The sequence below is a fragment of the Hyperolius riggenbachi genome, chromosome 8, assembly GCF_040937935.1.
Source record: "Hyperolius riggenbachi isolate aHypRig1 chromosome 8, aHypRig1.pri, whole genome shotgun sequence".
NCBI lineage: Eukaryota > Metazoa > Chordata > Amphibia > Anura > Hyperoliidae > Hyperolius > Hyperolius riggenbachi.
In genome coordinates, this window is record NC_090653.1 from 9862633 (window position 1) to 9881972 (window position 19340).

A 19340-nucleotide genomic window follows, 5' to 3' on the forward strand; every position below is an offset into this window, starting at 1 on the left:
CCCTCCCTTCCTCCACATGTGCAGAATGTGAGGAGTGTGGTTCAGGCTGTCTGAGTGTAAGCAGGCAGCACTCAGTTGCTAAGGATCTATAAACTGGTGCAGTGGTTTCCTTTTTCTTTTCTTTTTTTTTTTTTTTCATTTGCAAAAATTCCTTTTTTTTCCTTTTTACAAAACTTTTTAAAGTTTATTTAAAATATATATATATATATTTTTACAGAAACTGAAGTGGGAGAAAAAAAATGAGATCCTCACTTATGAATTCCGAGGGCTCCCGGAGGTGGCGTAACTTTACTGGGGACAGCAGGGGATGAGGGCACAGAGAGCGGTCCAGGAAGGCTCAACAGGACCCAAATCCTTCCCCTCTCCATAGGTCAGTATCTGTCTTTATTCTTAATCACTACAGATTTGCTTTGCTGCGTTTAAAAAAAATCTGATATAGGAATTTAATGGGTAAAAGTGGACGTTCCCTGTAAGAGAAGTGGCGTTGGTGTGAGCATGGTCACCTTCTCTGTGTGGCCTCGGTTTACCTCCATCCGTCTGGGATGTCCTCAGTACACAGCAGCTCACACAGCGAGCCCCCCCTTCCCCAGACGTGTGTCCAGACTGCAGCCCACTGCTCTCTCTATAGCGTGTTTATCCTCTGCAGGACGCTGCATCCGGCCAGGAATAATACAACTGATTGTCAGATGAAGAGAACGTCCAGTCCCATCATCGTGTGACCGCTCCGCTGACTGAAGGATGAGGACTGAAGATTGCTAACTCGCCATTATTACATCAGCACAGCCAGGTCCAGTCCCCCCCCCCCTCCCCCTTCCCAATTTGGTATGAATGCACAGTGCCCAACAACCAAAAAAAAAAAAAAACACCCTCAGGATAGGTAGGTAGGTAGCCAGGTAGGTGCCCCCAGTATAGGAAGCAACATATAGGTACTCCCAGTATAGCTAGCCAGGTATAGGTGCCCCCAGTATAGCCCCCAGTATAGCTAGCCAGGTACAGGTGCCCCAAGTATAGCTATCCAGGCATAGGTGCCCCCAGTATAGCTGGCCAGGTATAGGTGCCCCTAGTATAGGTAGCCAGGTATAGGTGCCCCTTGTAAAGGTAGCCAGGTATAGGTGCCCCTAGTATAGGTAGCCAGGTATAGGTGCCCCTTGTAAAGGTAGCCAGGTATAGGTGCCCCCAGTATAGGTAGCCAGATAGGTGCCCCCAGTATAGGTAGTCAGGTATATTTGCCCCCAGTATAGCTAGCCAGGTATAGGTGCCCCTAGTATAGGTAGCCAGGTATAGGTGCCCCCTGTATAGGTAGCCAGGTATAGGTGCCCCTAGTATAGGTAGCCAGGTATAGGTGCCCCTTGTAAAGGTAGCCAGGTATAGGTGTCCCCAGTATAGGTAGCCAGATAGGTGCCCCCAGTATAGGTAGTTAGGTATATTTGCCCCCAGTATAGCTAGCCAGGTATAGGTGCCCCTAGTATGTGTAGCCAGGTATAGGTGCCCCTAGTATAGGTAGCCAGGTATAGGTGCCCCTTGTAAAGGTAGCCAGGTATAGGTGTCCCCAGTATAGGTAGCCAGATAGGTGCCCCCAGTATAGGTAGTCAGGTATATTTGCCCCCAGTATAGCTATCCAGGCATAGGTGCCCCTAGTATGTGTAGCCAGGTATAGGTGCCCCTAGTATAGGTAGCCAGGTATAGGTGCCCCTTGTAAAGGTAGCCAGGTATAGGTGCCCCCAGTATAGGTAGCCAGATAGGTGCCCCCAGTATAGGTAGTCAGGTATATTTGCCCCCAGTATAGCTAGCCAGGTATAGTGCCCCTAGTATAGGTAGCCAGGTATAGGTGCCCCCTGTATAGGTAGCCAGGTATAGGTGCCCCCTGTATAGGTAGCCAGGTATAGGTGCCTCCAGTATAGGTAGCCAGGTATAGGTGCCCCCAGTATAGGTAGCCAGGTATAGGTGCCCCTAGTATAGGTAGCCAGGTATAGGTACCCCCAGTATAGGTAGCCAGATAGGTGCCCCCAGTATAGGTAGCCAGATAGGTGCCCCCAGTATAGGTAGTCAGGTATATTTGCCCCCAATATAGCTAGCCAGGTATAGGTGCCCCTAGTATAGGTAGCCAGATATAGATGCCCCCAGTATAGGAAGCAAGGCAAGGTATAGGTGCCCCTAGTATAGGTAGCCAGTTATAGATGCCCCCAATATACGAAGCAAGGCAAGGTATAGGTGCCCCTAGTATAGGTAGCCAGGTATAGATACCACCAGTATAGGAAGCAAGGTAGGTGCCAGAAAAGGGTAGTAAATCTCCAGAATAGGGGGATGCCCCCCCCCCCTTTGTGCTCTGCATTGGGGCAAAGAGGGTGGGGGAGGGGGTGAGCCTGGCTACTTAATACTAGCCTAATAATGTATCTGGGGCACATGACTACTTAACCATTTGCTGACCGCCTAACGCAGGATGGCGTCGGCAGAGCAGCTCTGTTGTTCCTCCGTGACGCCAGATATCTCCCAACACAAGGGGTATTTGAGATCAGGGGGTAAGTGGCAAGCAGAGGGTACACACCAAATGAGTGCTGAGAAACACTGTTCTATCATGCAAATAAAAATATGAACACAGCAGACATTAAAAGGAACCTGAGGTGTGACAAGTATGGAAGCTGCCGTAATTATTTACAATACCAGTTGCCCGGCAGTTTTGCTGATCTTTCTGGTCAGTAGGGTCTAAATCGCACACCTGAAACAAGCATGCAGCTAATCCTGTCAGATTTGTCATAGATATCTCTGATCTGCTGCATGCTTGTTCAGGGTCTATGGCTGAAAGTTTTACAGGCAGAGGATCCGCCGGACAGCCAGGGAAATGTGCATTGCTTAAAAGTACAGTAAATAAACATGTCAGCCTCCATATTCCCTCTCACCTCAAGTTCCCTTTAAAGCTAAATGGGAGAACTAGCATGCAATGATTAGTTGGTCAGTCCTAGGTTTATCATCTCTGCCATGCACTGATGAGGAACAGAATGTCAGAAACAGGCTGTCTGCATGTTGTGTTGCTGTGCCTCTGTAAGATTTATAAGCAGAGAAGACCCATTTGTATTTTGTGGCAGTTATAGAGCTGGCATTCATCTGAAATGGGAAGTTTATTGTTAGTAAGCGCGAATTAGGAAAGGGTTTGTCCAGCAGCGATTGAGGATATGGCTGTTGCTGCTAAAAGCGGAGTCACACTTTACATTTATGCCGCCTCATCTCCAGTAATTGCTCATGCGATATAATCAGACAACGGGGCCAATTAAAGGTTAATCAGTCACTTGAGGGAACGATCTTCTGCCAGACCCTCCAGGTGACTTTCTGGACTTTGCAATGTGTAAAAATCCTCCCCAAAGCCATTAACTGTTCTGTGAAATCATTAGCTGCCGCCGGTCTCCGGAGAGCGACAAAATCACAGCCCGAAACCCCACTGAGAGGTCTCACAACTTATATCCTAAAGGGGAACCACAGAGAAAATGATTAACTTGCTTATTATTTTACAATATTTATTTATAGATTACAGTATTTAGTCAGTGTTTGACCATTGTAGAGTCTTTCCTCTTCCTGATTTACATTCTGAAATGTATCACATGGTGACCTCTACAGAATGTTCGTTTAGGGCTGGGACTACGGGCACTTTGCCACAATCGCAAAGCACCTGTGATTTGATAATTCATGTTGCAATTTCACAGAGATTCCCGGAGTGATCGTGATTTTGCTAAATAGCTATATAGGGAGTGCCCCATATAATTATATGTATATATATATATAATATATATCGTTCTAGCCCTTCCACCAAGAACGATGATACAGGTTCACTTAGGGGGACACCGCCCGGGGGCTTGTCGGGATATAGAATGCCGTTACTGCCAAGCAGGGCTGCCATCAGAAATTTCTGGGCCCCATACTGGGAAAACCTACTGGGCCTGCCGCACTCTCCCCCCCCCCCCCCCCGCCTCCCTATTGAAGGTGGTCACAATCACAAAGCATTGTGACACATGTAAACCAATGGGTTTACTCTCACTGCTGTGCTTGAGAGGTGCTTGTTGTGTGAAAAAATTGCAAATGTGCTGCATGCAGCATTTTCTCAGCGATTATGATTCTCAATCACTGAAATAAGAATGGCAAATCTCAAGCATGGCAAAATCACAAAAAATTGCATTGCAAAAGTCTGTACATTCCGTGACAGATTTGCAGCTGGGGCCCATGTGCGTGGCATTGTTCGCAGGGCCCCCAGACTCATTCGGGCCCCATACTGTAGTCCCACTTGTGATGCCCTGAAGGCGGCCCTGCTGCCACGCACCCAATCAAGCCCTTGCGACAGAGATTTTTCATCATTCCCCATCAATCTTTTTGACCAGTTTTGGTCGGAAATTGATTGAAAAATAGATCTGGTGGCCATGCTGTGGCATCGATTCCCCTCTGATTTAATAAAGTTATCAAATCAAAAGTCGTTCAGCCTTGCAAAATCGAGTGATGTATGAGCACCCTTAATTATCACAACAAAACTTGTAAAGTATCTTTAATCTTGCAATGTGCAGCGTTAGAGATTGGAGAGGAGATTGATTGGTTTCCTCTGGATATTGTCGCTCTCGGTCGGATGCAGTAAGGTGTGAAAGGTGGGGCTTTCATGTGTTGGGAGATATCAGGAAATAATATTTCCTCCAGGATAGAGCAGTGTGTATAGGAAACAGCAGGCAGGGAGGGCAGGCTGGCTGGGCTGGGCGATTGCTGCATATCTGATGAAGAGATTCTCCAGTGGGGAGGGCAGCCTGGCTGGGCAGGGCGATTGCTGCATATCTGATGAAGAGATTCTCCAGTGGGGAGGGCAGGCTGGCTGAGCTGGGCAATTGCTGCATATCTGATGAAGAGATTCTCCAGGCTCTATTATCTCTCTGTCTCTCTCTGCAGAAGATCTCCGGGAAGATAGGCGGCTGGGATGAGGGGGGCTCAGTGGATTATTGCTGTGACATGGACTGTCCTCTCCTGCGGTAAGTCATGGAGCAAGATATATATATATATATATATATATATATATATATATATATATATATATATATATATATATATATATATACAGAGGGTGCTGCAGCACACAACAGGAAAACAGTGACAGGGGCTCTTGGTTACGCTTTAACGCGTTTAAGCTCACCAACTGCGCCAAAGTGTCCCCGATCTGGTGAGTCCTACTCTAACCAGGCAAAAATGCTAGTTTTTATCAGCGTTATACTGGGAACCATGCCAAAAGCCCAGGGGTCAGCTAAATGGGAGAAATGAAATTAAAAACACCTCACCTTCTACTAGCTACTAACTGAACTATGAGCACCGCTCATTTATATGCTTAACTGTGCTAGAGGTGGGCGTGGTTATGCACGCTCACAGGGGAAAATAATATTAGCCAAGGGATGAGCAGCACAAACCAAATTTTATGCAATACTATGCAAAGCATGCACGCAGCACTGGAGAACCCCAATCTCCATAAGAAATATATAAATACAGAGGGTGCTGCAGCACACAACAGGAAAACAGTGACAGGGGCTCTTGGTTACGCTTTAACGCGTTTAAGCTCACCAACTGCGCCAAAGTGTCCCCGATCTGGTGAGTCCTACTCTAACCAGGCAAAAATGCTAGTTTTTATCAGCGTTATACTGGGAACCATGCCAAAAGCCCAGGGGTCAGCTAAATGGGAGAAATGAAATTAAAAACACCTCACCTTCTACTAGCTACTAACTGAACTATGAGCACCGCTCATTTATATGCTTAACTGTGCTAGAGGTGGGCGTGGTTATGCACGCTCACAGGGGAAAATAATATTAGCCAAGGGATGAGCAGCACAAACCAAATTTTATGCAATACTATGCAAAGCATGCACGCAGCACTGGAGAACCCCAATCTCCATAAGAAATATATAAATACAGAGGGTGCTGCAGCACACAACAGGAAAACAGTGACAGGGGCTCTTGGTTACGGTTACTGCAGCACCCTCTGTATTTATATATTTCTTATGGAGATTGGGGTTCTCCAGTGCTGCGTGCATGCTTTGCATAGTATTGCATAAAATTTGGTTTGTGCTGCTCATCCCTTGGCTAATATTATTTTCCCCTGTGAGCGTGCATAACCACGCCCACCTCTAGCACAGTTAAGCATATAAATGAGCGGTGCTCATAGTTCAGTTAGTAGCTAGTAGAAGGTGAGGTGTTTTTAATTTCATTTCTCCCATTTAGCTGACCCCTGGGCTTTTGGCATGGTTCCCAGTATAACGCTGATAAAAACTAGCATTTTTGCCTGGTTAGAGTAGGACTCACCAGATCGGGGACACTTTGGCGCAGTTGGTGAGCTTAAACGCGTTAAAGCGTAACCAAGAGCCCCTGTCACTGTTTTCCTGTTGTGTGCTGCAGCACCCTCTGTATTTATATATTTCTTATGGAGATTGGGGTTCTCCAGTGCTGCGTGCATGCTTTGCATAGTATTGCATAAAATTTGGTTTGTGCTGCTCATCCCTTGGCTAATATTATTTTCCCCTGTGAGCGTGCATAACCACGCCCACCTCTAGCACAGTTAAGCATATAAATGAGCGGTGCTCATAGTTCAGTTAGTAGCTAGTAGAAGGTGAGGTGTTTTTAATTTCATTTCTCCCATTTAGCTGACCCCTGGGCTTTTGGCATGGTTCCCAGTATAACGCTGATAAAAACTAGCATTTTTGCCTGGTTAGAGTAGGACTCACCAGATCGGGGACACTTTGGCGCAGTTGGTGAGCTTAAACGCGTTAAAGCGTAACCAAGAGCCCCTGTCACTGTTTTCCTGTTGTGTGCTGCAGCACCCTCTGTATTTATATATTTCTTATGGAGATTGGGGTTCTCCAGTGCTGCGTGCATGCTTTGCATAGTATTGCATAAAATTTGGTTTGTGCTGCTCATCCCTTGGCTAATATATATATATATATATATATATATATAACATCTTACTAATATTATAAATGGGAAAGTTCGGATGTTTGTTACTCGATCACGCAACAATGGCTGAATGGATGTGAATGAAATTTGGCACACACATAGTACATTACCTGTAATAACATATAGGGTATTTTTTATTCCCATAACCAAAAAGTGGGCAGAGACAAATACAAATTTCACTTGGAAATGTAAACTGCAGCCATAACACTGTTCTCAAACTTTGCCCAGATGGTCACTGGGTGACTGAGATTAATATTCAGAAAGGTGGGTGGAGCCTACAACAGCCAATCAAAATTCACCTATTGATTTTCAAGGGGAATATTTAATTGCTACCATTCTTGCACTGGGTGGAGCCACAAACAGCCAAACAGATTTGTTTCATTTCAATGCAAATTATTGATGCCAAAGACTGCAAAGCTCACAAACTAAGTCATTGAGTCATGGGGCTTGATTCACAAAAGAGTGCTAACTGTTAGCACGCCCGTTTTCGCGTGAATTTTTGCATTGCGCGCGAACGCGAATCTCCGCATGAAACGATAAAGTTTTTCGCACGCAAACGCGAATTTTCCCGCGAAATCGATATCGTTTCCGCGCGACAATTCGCGTTTGTGCGCAAAAACGTTATCGCTTCGCGTGAAAATTCGCGATCGCACGCTATGCGAAAATTCACGCGAAAACGGCCGTGCTAACAGCACTCTTTTGTGAATCAAGCCCATTGTGTGTTAGGATTAGAAAAAAGAATAGCAGACCCAACACCAGCCAAATACATAACCGGGCAACGCCGGGCCATCAGAAGTTATCTTGTATCTTCATCTGCCCTCTGCTATCAGCCATGAAAGCATACTTCTCACTGGCTCTTGTAGGGCCCGTTTCCACTAGCGCGAATCCGCATGCAGACAACGCATGCGGATTCGCATAGGCAATACAAGTGGATGGGACTGTTTCCACTTGTCAGTTTTCATTTGCGTTTTTATGTGCAGGATTTTTATGCACGGTAGACCCCGCAGAATTCGCCTGCGTGTGGAATGCAGGCGAATCACAGGCAATGTATTTAATAGGGAAATTGCCTGCGTTTTTGCCACGAATTCGCATGCGAATTCGCATAGGTACAAATGTAAATCCACACAGGCAGTGACATGGTTAAATTTGCATATACCCTTACCTATGCAAAATCGCACGCGAAATCGCAGCAAAAACGCATGCGGAATCGCATCCGCATGCGATTTCGTCAGCGGTGGAATCCAGGCGATTCTGCACCGCAGTAGTGGAAACGAGCCCTTAAGGAAGTTTTTGGCTTATGAAAAAAGTTTTTTGACCCAATGTATTTTGTTGCAGGTCACTCTGCTGGTATTCCCAGAGATTCTCGCCAAGACCCGACCGTCAGAAACTGCGGCATGAATCCCCCGGTGAGATGTTTGTGTTCATGCCTGACTATAGTGGTGGCCTCATTCTTAGGGTCCCGGGATATGTGCGGGCAGCGAGCAGGGGTTGTCATCAGTCATGGTTCCGGTGATTAGAAGGACCAATGAGCCATCACTTACACCTTGAATAATGGCCAGGGGGCAGCCAGCCATGTTGGGTCAGTAGCAGCTTTCTCCTCCAGCAGGCAGGACCAGTTCTAGTTATAATTGGGCCCCTTGGCAACATTATTCTGCACCCCCCATTCCGAGTGGGATTAGGTGACCCCTCATTGCTGTCAAACCAACCTCCAGGGCCCCCGAGCCGACTGCCAGGCCCCCCGCCAGGTCTACCCCCCACTCTATTGTGGTCTCTGGGACCCGAAGTGTAGCAGCTCCATTTCTCTGTGCACTCCCGTGTTCATCCTCACGGGGCGCCTCTCCTCTGTGATCCAGCACATGCCATTACCTATTGCTGGGACGCTGAGAAACGCAGCCAGCAGGGATGAGGACGGGAACATACAGAGTAATGTAGCTGCGCGCGCAAGATATATAAAAACAGCAGCCGTGATAGTTCTGCCCCGTAGTCCCCCTGCAATATAGTTACGTGATTCAGGGAAGTGACTACAAATCATGGAGCCAGCATCTGTTTAAAATGTGCCACGAAAGCTCGTACACCTCTGACGCTTGCTGTTACTCTCTACTCCAGGGCCCAGTCACACTATGCCTTCCCCTAGGGCAGACATGTCCAAAGTCCGGCCCAGTGCCAAATGTGGCCCAGTCGAGCCATTTCTGGTGGCCCCCAAAGCTTTCTACAGTTGTTAATTCCATGCGGCCCGGAGGCCATAGCTGCAGTGTCACCTGCAGGGGCCAGAAGCAGGAACAGCCACTGATTAGCAGCTGCCACTGTGCCAACAGCACACGGTATATATATTTTATTTGACAAAATGTCACAGGCATAGTGTACCTAACGGCAATCAGCAAAGATTATGTTTAACTTTGCTGGTTCGGCCCCCTAGCACTTGAGAACAGCGAATAGGTCCTTTGCCTAAAAAGTCAGAACATCCCTGGCCTAGGGCATTACATCACTATTGTATCTCCACCCACAATCGCCCAGGCCACACCTAGATAATAGCTCCACCTACTGTCTCCTCAATGCCGAGTCTTCTTCTCAACCCCTTTTGCTTCTATTTGCAACAGTGTTTGTGGCCATTACCATTATTACTATTGTTATTATTATTTTGCCCATGAACCTCACTATCTGTATAATTGATTTTTGCTTCCAGTATCTCCCCAATACTGTGAAGATTTCCACTGAAGACCTGAACAGACTTCGCCAGGAGATGAGGAAATACAATATCAGCGCTTACATCGTCCCGTCCACGGATTCCCACCTGGTGAGAGCGGCTCTATGTGTGTCTCCCCCCCCCCCCCCCCCAGGGCCTGGCATGTATAGCGGATAGGACATAGCGTGTCCCAGATACTGAGTCACACATGGGGCAGCCTGGTGTTCCTAGGTTCTAACAGATGGTTTGTCACTCTCACTAAAGAGGCCCATACACTGGTCGATTTCAGCCATCAATCGATCGATCAGAAATTGATTCTATAGAATTAGCCAATCATTTTGTGTCCAATTTCGATTTGATCTATCTAACTGGATGTAAAATCTAGGTTGATCTGCTGCTGGCAGCAGATCGATGGCCCACATAGAGTTCCATTGCATCTAATGGTCCAATAATGCGTTTAGAACGATTTCCAATAGATTTCATTCTGAAATCTATTGGAAATCTGTTCCTAGTGTGTGGCACACATCAGATAGAATCCTGTCAGATTCCACTTGACATCTGACAGAAATCTATCTGATGGTCGAATCTGCTGAAAATCTATAAGTGTATGGCCACCTTAATAAACTTTTTCAGTTAATTACCAAAGCAGAAGCAGCTCTGTACATGTGACAAAACATCCTGCAGAACACATAAAGTTGTGGCCAGACTGAAGTTACTTTGGTTTCTTCTCTGGATATACAACAACGAAACATTTGTAAAGCACTTTTCTCCCGTAAGACCCAAAGTGCATAAGCTTGTCTCGGATCAGTCTATAATGATGGATTGAAAAGTTATATGATCATAAAGGCCAGACTGAATAGGTGGCTTTTCAGTCCAGGGTTGGAGCTGTATTGATGAAGTTTGGCAAGGCATTCCACAGGGTAGGGGCAGCATGACAGAAAGCTCTGGCTCCAAAGGTTTTTAGTTGGACTCTGGGTGTGGTCAGGTTATTGGATCCTTTTTGATATGAGGGTGTGGAAGGCATGATGCACATGCAGAAAATACTTCAGGTATCCAGGCCTAGGTTGTGTAGGGATTTGAATGTTATCAGGCCAATTTTGAAATGGATGCTCCTATTTTATGGGTAGCCAGTGGAGTGGGCGAAGCTTTGGTGTTATGTGGCAATGATGGGGAGCCATGATTAAACCTGTGCTTTGGATATAGGGGGACATAATCTCTCATAAATAGATACAGCATACTTGTCTCTCCAGGAAGTCTACCAATGATCTCCATTCCTCATCTACCTTCCTCCGCTGGTGTCTTCTCCTCCTCCACCGCCACTTCTGTGTAAGCCATGATGCCTCCGGGGTGACACTCTCCAGCCATGTTTTCCAAAATGGCTCCACTTCCTGCCCCTTCCACACCAATCCTTACTGTGGAATGTACGGGAAGGATTAGATTGACAGATCTGCTACCCTCTTAGAATTCCCATAGTCCCAGCCCTGAAGTCCCCCATAGCATGGGGCCTTGGGGGCTTGCCCTGAAGATGTCATGGAAATGTCCAGAAGACATTGCAGTGAAGTTAGATGTAGGTACTCAAAAATAATAAATTAGTTAAAATCATTTTAAAATGAACAGGATCACACAGTGCATTTCGCAAGGTCAGTAGTGCCGTATGGCAAAAAGAGCTCTGTCTTGAGCTCTGCAGTGGTGTGGCTGGAAAAGACACCTCAGAAGGAAGGTAGAGATTGACCGGGGTGCATCGGGAGACTTCCTGGGAAGATAAGGGCTGTTTCAGTCAGAGTCACACTTTAACCTCTCTCTGTATGTCATATGCAGGGCGAGTACTCAGCAAACCGGGAAAAACGAAGACAATGGCTGACGGGGTTCACAGGAGGGTCAGGTAACCATCCCGAATTCTCTGACAAAATAAACTACAGGTGCTGTTCCTTTAAGGTGAAATTCTACTGTCATAAAAAAAAAGTAATAGTGTGTTTTTGCATTACACAACTCATTTAGAAATTGAATGCGATTAAACATGAAATTTCTATAAACGACAAATGTATTGCACAGGAAGCAGAGATTTTCTAGTGAGTGATCAGAGTTGTTTCTGTGAAATGCAGATGGTTAAATTACTTGAACTGTATAGAAAAGACTTTATCAGCATTATATGGGAAAGTGAAATAGACTTTCTTTCCTCGCGTGTGATTGGATGCTTGGAGAAAGCAGTGAGTACGAGAATAGTGAAACTTTCCTAAATTGTCCGTTTTGAATTTTGCAAACAAAAGGTATATATAAGTGATGTGTATTGAGTGAATTGTGTCACAGCAATTGTTGTCGTTTTAGGTGTTGCTGCCGTGACCCTGACCAGAGCGGCCGTATTCACCGACAGCCGCTATTGGCTGCAGGCCGAGCGCCAGATGGATTGTAACTGGGAATTACAGAAGTCTGGTCAGTCAATGCTATAATATTATGCCATTATCACATGTGGACTGCGGAGGCATAGCATTCAAAGTGATGCTAATATCTGCCACAAATCAATTGAAATGAATGGGATATGTTGGGTATAAAAGAGGTCTAGCAGACTCGAGCAAAAGCGACCAGAAAAGGCAATATGTGTGTGATTACCATGAGCTCAACGTCATTTGTCATTTTGATTTTGTCTTATTATCTTGAGTCACTTTAACCCTATAGCAGCCAATTTATTTAGAGGCTGGCAAGTGCTCCAGGCCAATTTATCTCGGCACATTTTTTATTTCTTATTTGTTATATTCCCTTGCTACTAATTAGTACTGCTGCAATGTGTAATTATGGCCACTTGTCACTAGGGGGCAGTGTGAGACAATAACAGAGGATTTCTGCTTTCATTTCCCATGTTTTCAGCTAGCAGAGAGAGATCAAAGCATACCAAGAATGTACAGCACAACCAGTTCTGCCAGCTGAGGTCAAAAGCAGAGCACTTATCATAAATACATTATCATAGATAACTCTATTGAAGCTGCTAATGGGTTAATGAAGCTGAAGCTCCTCCCAGCTTTGCCCAAAAGTTTCTCATCTGCATCTGGTACAGCAGCCGCTATATATCGGACACTGCGGGCGCCCAAATGCCGGTATTTTTAGGTGCGTATGACGACGCATGAGAATTTGTGAGGGGTTTTTGCCGTGGATGAGGGGTTTTCGCCGTGGATCATTGCATAGTACCACGGCTGGTGAAAATGGGTCCTTAGGTAGCTAGTTTGTGGGGAGGGGGGGGTGTTGTTTAGGTAGGTTTAGGTAGGCAGTTTGTGTGGGGCGGTGGTTAAAGGGTTAGGTGTTATGTAGGAAGTTTGTGGGCGGGGGGGGGGGGGGGGGGGGTAAGGGTTAGACATTAGGTAGGTAGTTTGTGCGGGGGGGGGGGGGAGGTATTTAAGGGTTAGGCGTTAGGTTGCACGGGGGGGAGGGGGTTAGGCATTAGGTAGGTAGTTTGTGTGGGACGGTGATTAAGGGTTAGGTGTGGGGGGAAGGGCTCTGTGTGAGAGCAGGGTTAGGTTTGGTCATAGTAAAATATTGGTATTTAAAGTGAAAAAAAGCTCATGATATAATGAATTGGTTGTGTAGTACGGATAATTAATCAATCATTCAAGGAACAGCCTAATGACCCTTTAAACTTTTCTCTGCAGAAAGACCATAAACAAAGAAGAAACAATGAGAGACATTTGAGATAAGAGCTTCAAAAGACAGTGCTGTCCATGACTTTATAAAGTTGTGGAGCTCAAAGAAGGTCTTTTGCATAAATAACAACTGACGTTTCTTAAAGGGACCCTGAGTAGTAGCTAGAATAAAAAAAATCACCTACTTTGGGCCTCCTCCAGCCCTCCGTAGGCCGCGAGGTCCCCCGGCGTCCTCCTGGCTCCTGTCCGTGTCCCGCCGGCGGCTCCCTTTACCGACTACACCCGGGCCAGGTGTCGGGCGACTCTTCCTGGATCTTGATGCTCGTTGTCATCACGCTGGCTGCTACGTGTCATCACGGCAGACGGCCTGACAGGTCTGCGCATGCGCGGTTTTCTAACTCTAAACCGCGCATGTGCAGACCTGTCACTCCGGCCGTCGTGATGACGCATAGCGGGCAGCATGATGACGATGAGCGTCAAGATACAGGAAAAGTTGCCCGACACCCGCTCCGGGTGTTGCCGGTAACGGACCATGGACAGGAGCCAGGAGAACGCCGGGGGACCTCACGGGCTACGGTGGGCTGGAGGAGGCCCAAGGTAAGTGACATTTTTTTATTCCAGCTACTGCTCAGGGTCCATTTAACTCTTCCTGTACTGGAAACAATATGAGACTCTTATCTGTGCTACTAATGTTGTATTTCTTAGCTGTACTACACATACAAATCATTATCATACGTTTATTTTCACTTCAGATTCCCTTTAATTACCAATATTTTACTATCGGCCTAACTCTGCGCCCAATTTTCCAGGCGCCTTTATGCGTATGCGTGTCCCATGACCGGCTAAGGAGCATGCGAACCTCTCACATCAGAATATATGATGACCAGAATATGGGCTTGATTCAACGGTGATAACTCATATCACGGCAGTTTTTGTGCGCCCAAACGCAAATTTTCATGCGAAAACGATATCGTTTTAGCGTGAAAATTTGTGTTTCCACACAAAAACTCGTGTTTGCACACGCAAATTCACAATCACGTGCAAACGCGAAAATGCATGCGAAAACGCCCGTGATATGAGTTATTACGGTTTAGTGTGTGTTTTATAGAAACAATGTCTCCACGGTCTCTCCAGTCTCCACCACTAGGGATGGTCTGAATTTTCCGCTGGAACAGACATTTCTGACTTTCTGATGGAAAAACGGCTTTTCGACTTGAAAAATTGAAAATCGATGTCGGAAAATTGGATTTCCGTGGAAATCCGATTTAACACAACTCGGTAATTTTAGGCCAATCACAGCCCTGGAAAGCATTCAACCAATCAGAGAGTGTAGAATGTTTAAAGCGAAAAGAGGATTGCTGCGGTAATTATAGGCCAGAAAGACCCGGATACTACCGAGTATTTTCGAGTCTTATGATTGGTCTGAAATTTCCAAGGTTTTCTGATTTTCCCTGTAAATCACTGCATTCTTTGATTGGTCCAATACTACAGAGTATTTCCGATTTTCTGTTTTCCAATTTACCATGAAAATGCGGACAATCGGAATTACTCGGTAGCATTGAACCAATCATAGAATGCGGTGATTTACTGCGAAAATGTGACAACCATGCAAAAAGTCTTTTGATTGGCCTATAATTACCGCGGCAATCTGATTTCAGTTTTAAAAATTCTGCTTTCTTTTATTGGTAGAATTCTGAGTTCGTAAGTATTTAGACAATGAACTGTTTACAAGTATATCACAGAGTAAAGTATTGCTTTTTACAGAATCCGTAATATTTTGTGGATGTCCACAAAAATGATGGTCATCTGCAAAATGTTACGAATTTAGTAAAAACCCAATACATTTTAGGAAATCAGAAATCTTTTTACCGTTGGTATATCGTGGTAACGGAAATCGGCATTTCTGACCATCCTTATCCCCCACCCCTCAGAAGAGCTGATTATTTCTTTATTGCTCTCCCCTCCTTTATAAGTAGGTCCCATACAGTAATGTAGCTTAGAAGCACTGGGCCCCTGTGCGAGTTTTACATTGGGCCCCCTCAAGTGCTCTATACATAACAAGTGATATGGAGACCAAAACCTGCAAAGTACAGCTGCAATGTCAGAGAGGTGTAAGCAGGGGAGGGAACAGCTGCAGTGTCAGAAAGGTGTAAGCAAGAGAGCTGACAGCTGTAGTGTCAGAGAGGTGTAAACAGGGAAGGGGACAGTTGCAGTGTCAGAGAGGTGTAAGCAAGGGAGGGGACAGCTGCAGTGTCAGAGGTGTAACCAGGGAAGGGGACAGCTGCAGTGTCAGAGAGGTGTAAGCAGGGGAGGGGACAGCTGCAGTGTCAAAAAGGTGTAAGCAGGGGAGGGGACAGCTGCAGTGTCAGAAAGGTGTAAGCAAGAGAGGTGACAGCTGTAGTGTCAGCATGGCCGGATTTCTGGCAAGGGCACTGTCACAGGAGCCCTAGTGGCTGACCGCACTTAGCCCTCTAAACGGTGCCAGCGCACAGATCGTGCGAACTCTGGTCGCAGTCAATGCGCAGGAACCGTTAAGAATTAGCCGCAGACAACTCAGAAGGGAGCCTGTGAGACACGGGTGATTACAACTTCACCCACTGGTTCAGAGTAAACTGCCACCACCGCAGTTACCATGGGACCGTGGAGCCCACTAACTGACTGACTAGTCCTGTGAATAAAACGGTTAAACACACGGTATTCTGTCTAGCCAACAACAAACAAACAGTAGCGTATCTCCAGAGACCCGGGATCAGTTCTGCGTGTGCTGATAAGCAGGGTAGCGGACAGTGAATGACTTGGAGAAAGTCGTTTATTCACGCAATATAAATAATTAATATATTCAGACAATTATTAAAATCACAATTATTAAGACAGTAATAGCCAGTATAAAAAATAAAAGAAGGGAGAAAAATACTTAGTTCCTGGAAAGATGTCCTTTTTGTGGGAAAAACAGAGTTCTGGGTTTCAATCAGAGTTCAGAGTTCAGACCAGGTGGATGCCAGCATATCCTCAAGCTGGCACCTGATGAGTTCAAGGTGTTTTCAGGGTGGAGGACACTGAGTTTGGGTCCTCTGCCATTCTTATGCCCCTGCTTCAGTAGGAGGGAGTGAGGGCGGGGAGCCATACACCCCCTTAGAAGATGAGATGAGCCCTCCCCTTGTCCTGGGGGCTAGAAATCATATCTACCCATATATGGGCTCTATCTCACAGAACCGTACAGGTCAGGGCCGATTTATTAACATTTTCAGGTCTGTCTCGATTTACCCAGCGCCCTGATACCAGACATGAGGGGTGGGACCCCTGTGGTATCATCAGGGCATTTTCAAACTGCCTAACTGGCAGTCCTTACCTCAGAATGTTCTGAAACTTCCTCAGAACCAGCACCGGGGCTCATGCTACACTTCCCCCACGTTTGGCGAAGCTGCCATCTCAGGAACCCCAGAAATATGACAGATCTGGGAAGTTATGGATATGCTATGAGACTCAGGTTATTCCCAGGCAAAGGCTCTTTGAAGTTTGGAGCAGCCAGCTAGGTGTCACCTCCCCTGCTGGGAGGGAGCCAGTGGGTCTGGCTTCCCCCCAACTAGATTGCTTCTGCCATGGTGCTTGTCACCTTATACCTGATGGATGGGCCATCAGCACAGCTTGAAGCCAGGGACTCTCCGGGGCAGATTAGGCTCAGGCTCATTAGCATATCAAAAGAGCCATCCAGCCTTTAGGATGGTGCTCTCTCTCTGCTAAGAAAAGGACTTCAGCTGCCCCTACACACTCAATCCAGATTGTATCGATTTGAAGCGTAATCGATGCAGGGAATCGAGTGCGATCGCTTTTTTTCTTCACGGGCGGTTCCAGGACGCGCCTGCGGCCCCGCAACCGTCCGTGACAGGCACATAGGCCATGGCCTAGGGCACCAGATAAACAAGGGGCGGCCTGCAGACAGTGGGCATTATTTGCAGGGCATTATTTGCAAGTGTCCAAACAAATAAAAGTGATCAGGATAACTACACTATTAGTACCAGCTGGCATTTGCCTGTGCTGTGCTACAGGCAGCTGCAGTCCGCGTTAACCAAACGTTTGTGAACAGTGTGTGACTAGCAAAAAGCCAGACCTTGTCCAATGATTAGCAGCTGCAGGCAGTTACAGAAGGCCGGGTCCCCCGCACTTGGTGTGGGGGATGAAAGGACCAGGGGCAGCACCAGCAAATAGTACAGAATACAGAAAGCAGCCTCTTACAGTACCCATTTCTTAATTATTGATGGCCAGCGCTGTTACCTGGAGACAGCAGTGGGTACAGGACTCACTTTTACGTGTTGCTGACCCCACCCAATGTCCAATTGTGAGCCACTTTTGACTATGTGTGTCTGGTGGATGGCTCCCACCACGCCCATCACCTGTAGATCGCTTGATTGACCAGTTCCCCCATGTGACGTGATTGATTCACTTCACGTTGCCATGGAGACCTCGGCACTAGCCCCAATAGTGGACACCATCGGCCCAAAGTTTTTTGGGTGTGTGTGGAGAGAGGTGGTAGGATACGGTTTCGATTGGGGCGGCTGGTAATAGTCGGCCTTGGGCGGTAAGAAGTACAAATCCGGCCCTGAGTGTCAGAGAGGTGTAAACAGGGAAGGGGACAGTTGCAGTGTCAGAGAGGTGTAAGCAAGGGAGGGGACAGCTGCAGTGTCAGAGGTGTAACCAGGGAAGGGGACAGCTGCAGTGTCAGAGAGGTGTAAGTAAGGGAGGGGACAGCTGCAGTGTCAGAGAGGTGGAAGCAGGGGAGGAGACAGCTGCAGTGTCAGAGATGTAAGCAGGGGAGGGGACAGCTGCAGTGTCAGAGAGGTGTAAGCAGGGGAGGGGACAGCTGCAGTGTCAGAGATGTAAGCAGGGGAGGGGACAGCTGCAGTGTCAGAGGTGTAAGCAGGGGAGGGGACAGCTGCAGTGTCAGAGAGGTATAAACAGAGAAGGGGACAGCTGCAGTGTCAGAGAGGTGTAAGCGGGGGAGGGGACAGTTGCAGTGTCAGAGAGGTGTAAACAGGGAAGGGGACAGCTGCAGTGTCAGACGTGTAAGCAGGGGAAGAGACAGCTGCAGTGTCAGAGATGTAAGCAGGGGAGGGGATAGCTGCAGTGTCAGAGAGGTGTAAGCAAGGGAGGGGACAGTTTTAGTGTCAGAGAGGTGTAAGCAGGGGAGGGACAGCTGCAGTGTCAGAGAGGTGTAAGCAGGGGAGGGGACAGCTCCAGTGTCAGAGAGGTGTAAGCAGGGGAGGGGACAGCTGCAGTGTCAGAGAGGTGTAAGCAGGGGAGGGGACAGCTGCAGTGTCAAAGATGTAAGCAGGGGAGGGGAGAGCTGCAGTGTCAGAGAGATGTAGGCTGGTGAGGCAAATAGGTGGTCATTACCAGTAAGAAGCAATAAATAGCTAATGAAGCTGTTGAAGAAAGGCCTCTAGTGCGCCCCTCTGGTCTGGCAGCCCTGGTGCGGTCGCTACTTCTGCATCCTCTATTTCCACTCCACTGGTCCCATAGTTTAGTGCCCCATGAAGAGCCCGGCACTGACTCAGACTTGTGTATGGTTGCAGCCTTATAGCCCTGACTCAGACTTGTGTATGGTTGCAGCCTTATAGCCCTGACTCAGACTTGTGTATGGTTGCAGCCTTATAGCCCTGACTCAGACTTGTGTATGGTTGCAGCCTTATAGCCCTGATTTAGACTTGTGTATGGTTGCAGCCTTATAGTTCTGACTCAGACTTGTTTATGGTGGCAGTCTTATAACCCTGACTCAGACTTGTGTATGGTTGCAGCCTTATAGCCCTGACTCAGACTTGTGTATGGTTGCAGACTTATAGTTCTGACTCAGACTTGTGTATGGTTGCAGCCTTATAGCCCTGACTCAGACTTGTGTATGGTTGCAGCCTTATAACCCTGACTCAGACTTGTGTATGGTTGCAGACTTATAGTTCTGACTCAGACTTGTGTATGGTTGCAGCCTTATAGCCCTGACTCAGACTTGTGTATGGTTGCAGCCTTATAGCCCTGACTCAGACTTGTGTATGGTTGCAGCCTTATAGCCCTGACTCAGAC

At 46.9% G+C, this 19340-nt stretch overlaps 1 protein-coding gene across 2 annotated transcripts in view; it reads left to right on the plus strand.

Annotated features, from left to right (window-relative positions):
- The first annotated feature begins 217 nt into the window (after nt 1-217).
- The window catches only part of LOC137528025 (xaa-Pro aminopeptidase 2-like), a 90078-nt gene continuing 70955 nt past the window's right edge, over nt 218-19340 (plus strand). Inside the window, exons 1-6 of one of the 2 annotated variants that reach the window (XM_068249244.1) lie at nt 218-370; nt 4915-4994; nt 8292-8362; nt 9640-9750; nt 11458-11521; nt 11965-12069. In XM_068249244.1, coding sequence (XP_068105345.1) covers nt 4943-4994; nt 8292-8362; nt 9640-9750; nt 11458-11521; nt 11965-12069 — 403 coding nt within the window. In that variant the 5' untranslated portion in view covers nt 218-370; nt 4915-4942. Of the gene's footprint in view, nt 371-3403; nt 3441-4914; nt 4995-8291; nt 8363-9639; nt 9751-11457; nt 11522-11964; nt 12070-19340 lie in introns of those variants that run through there. The other variant, XM_068249245.1, reaches the window with a different exon arrangement.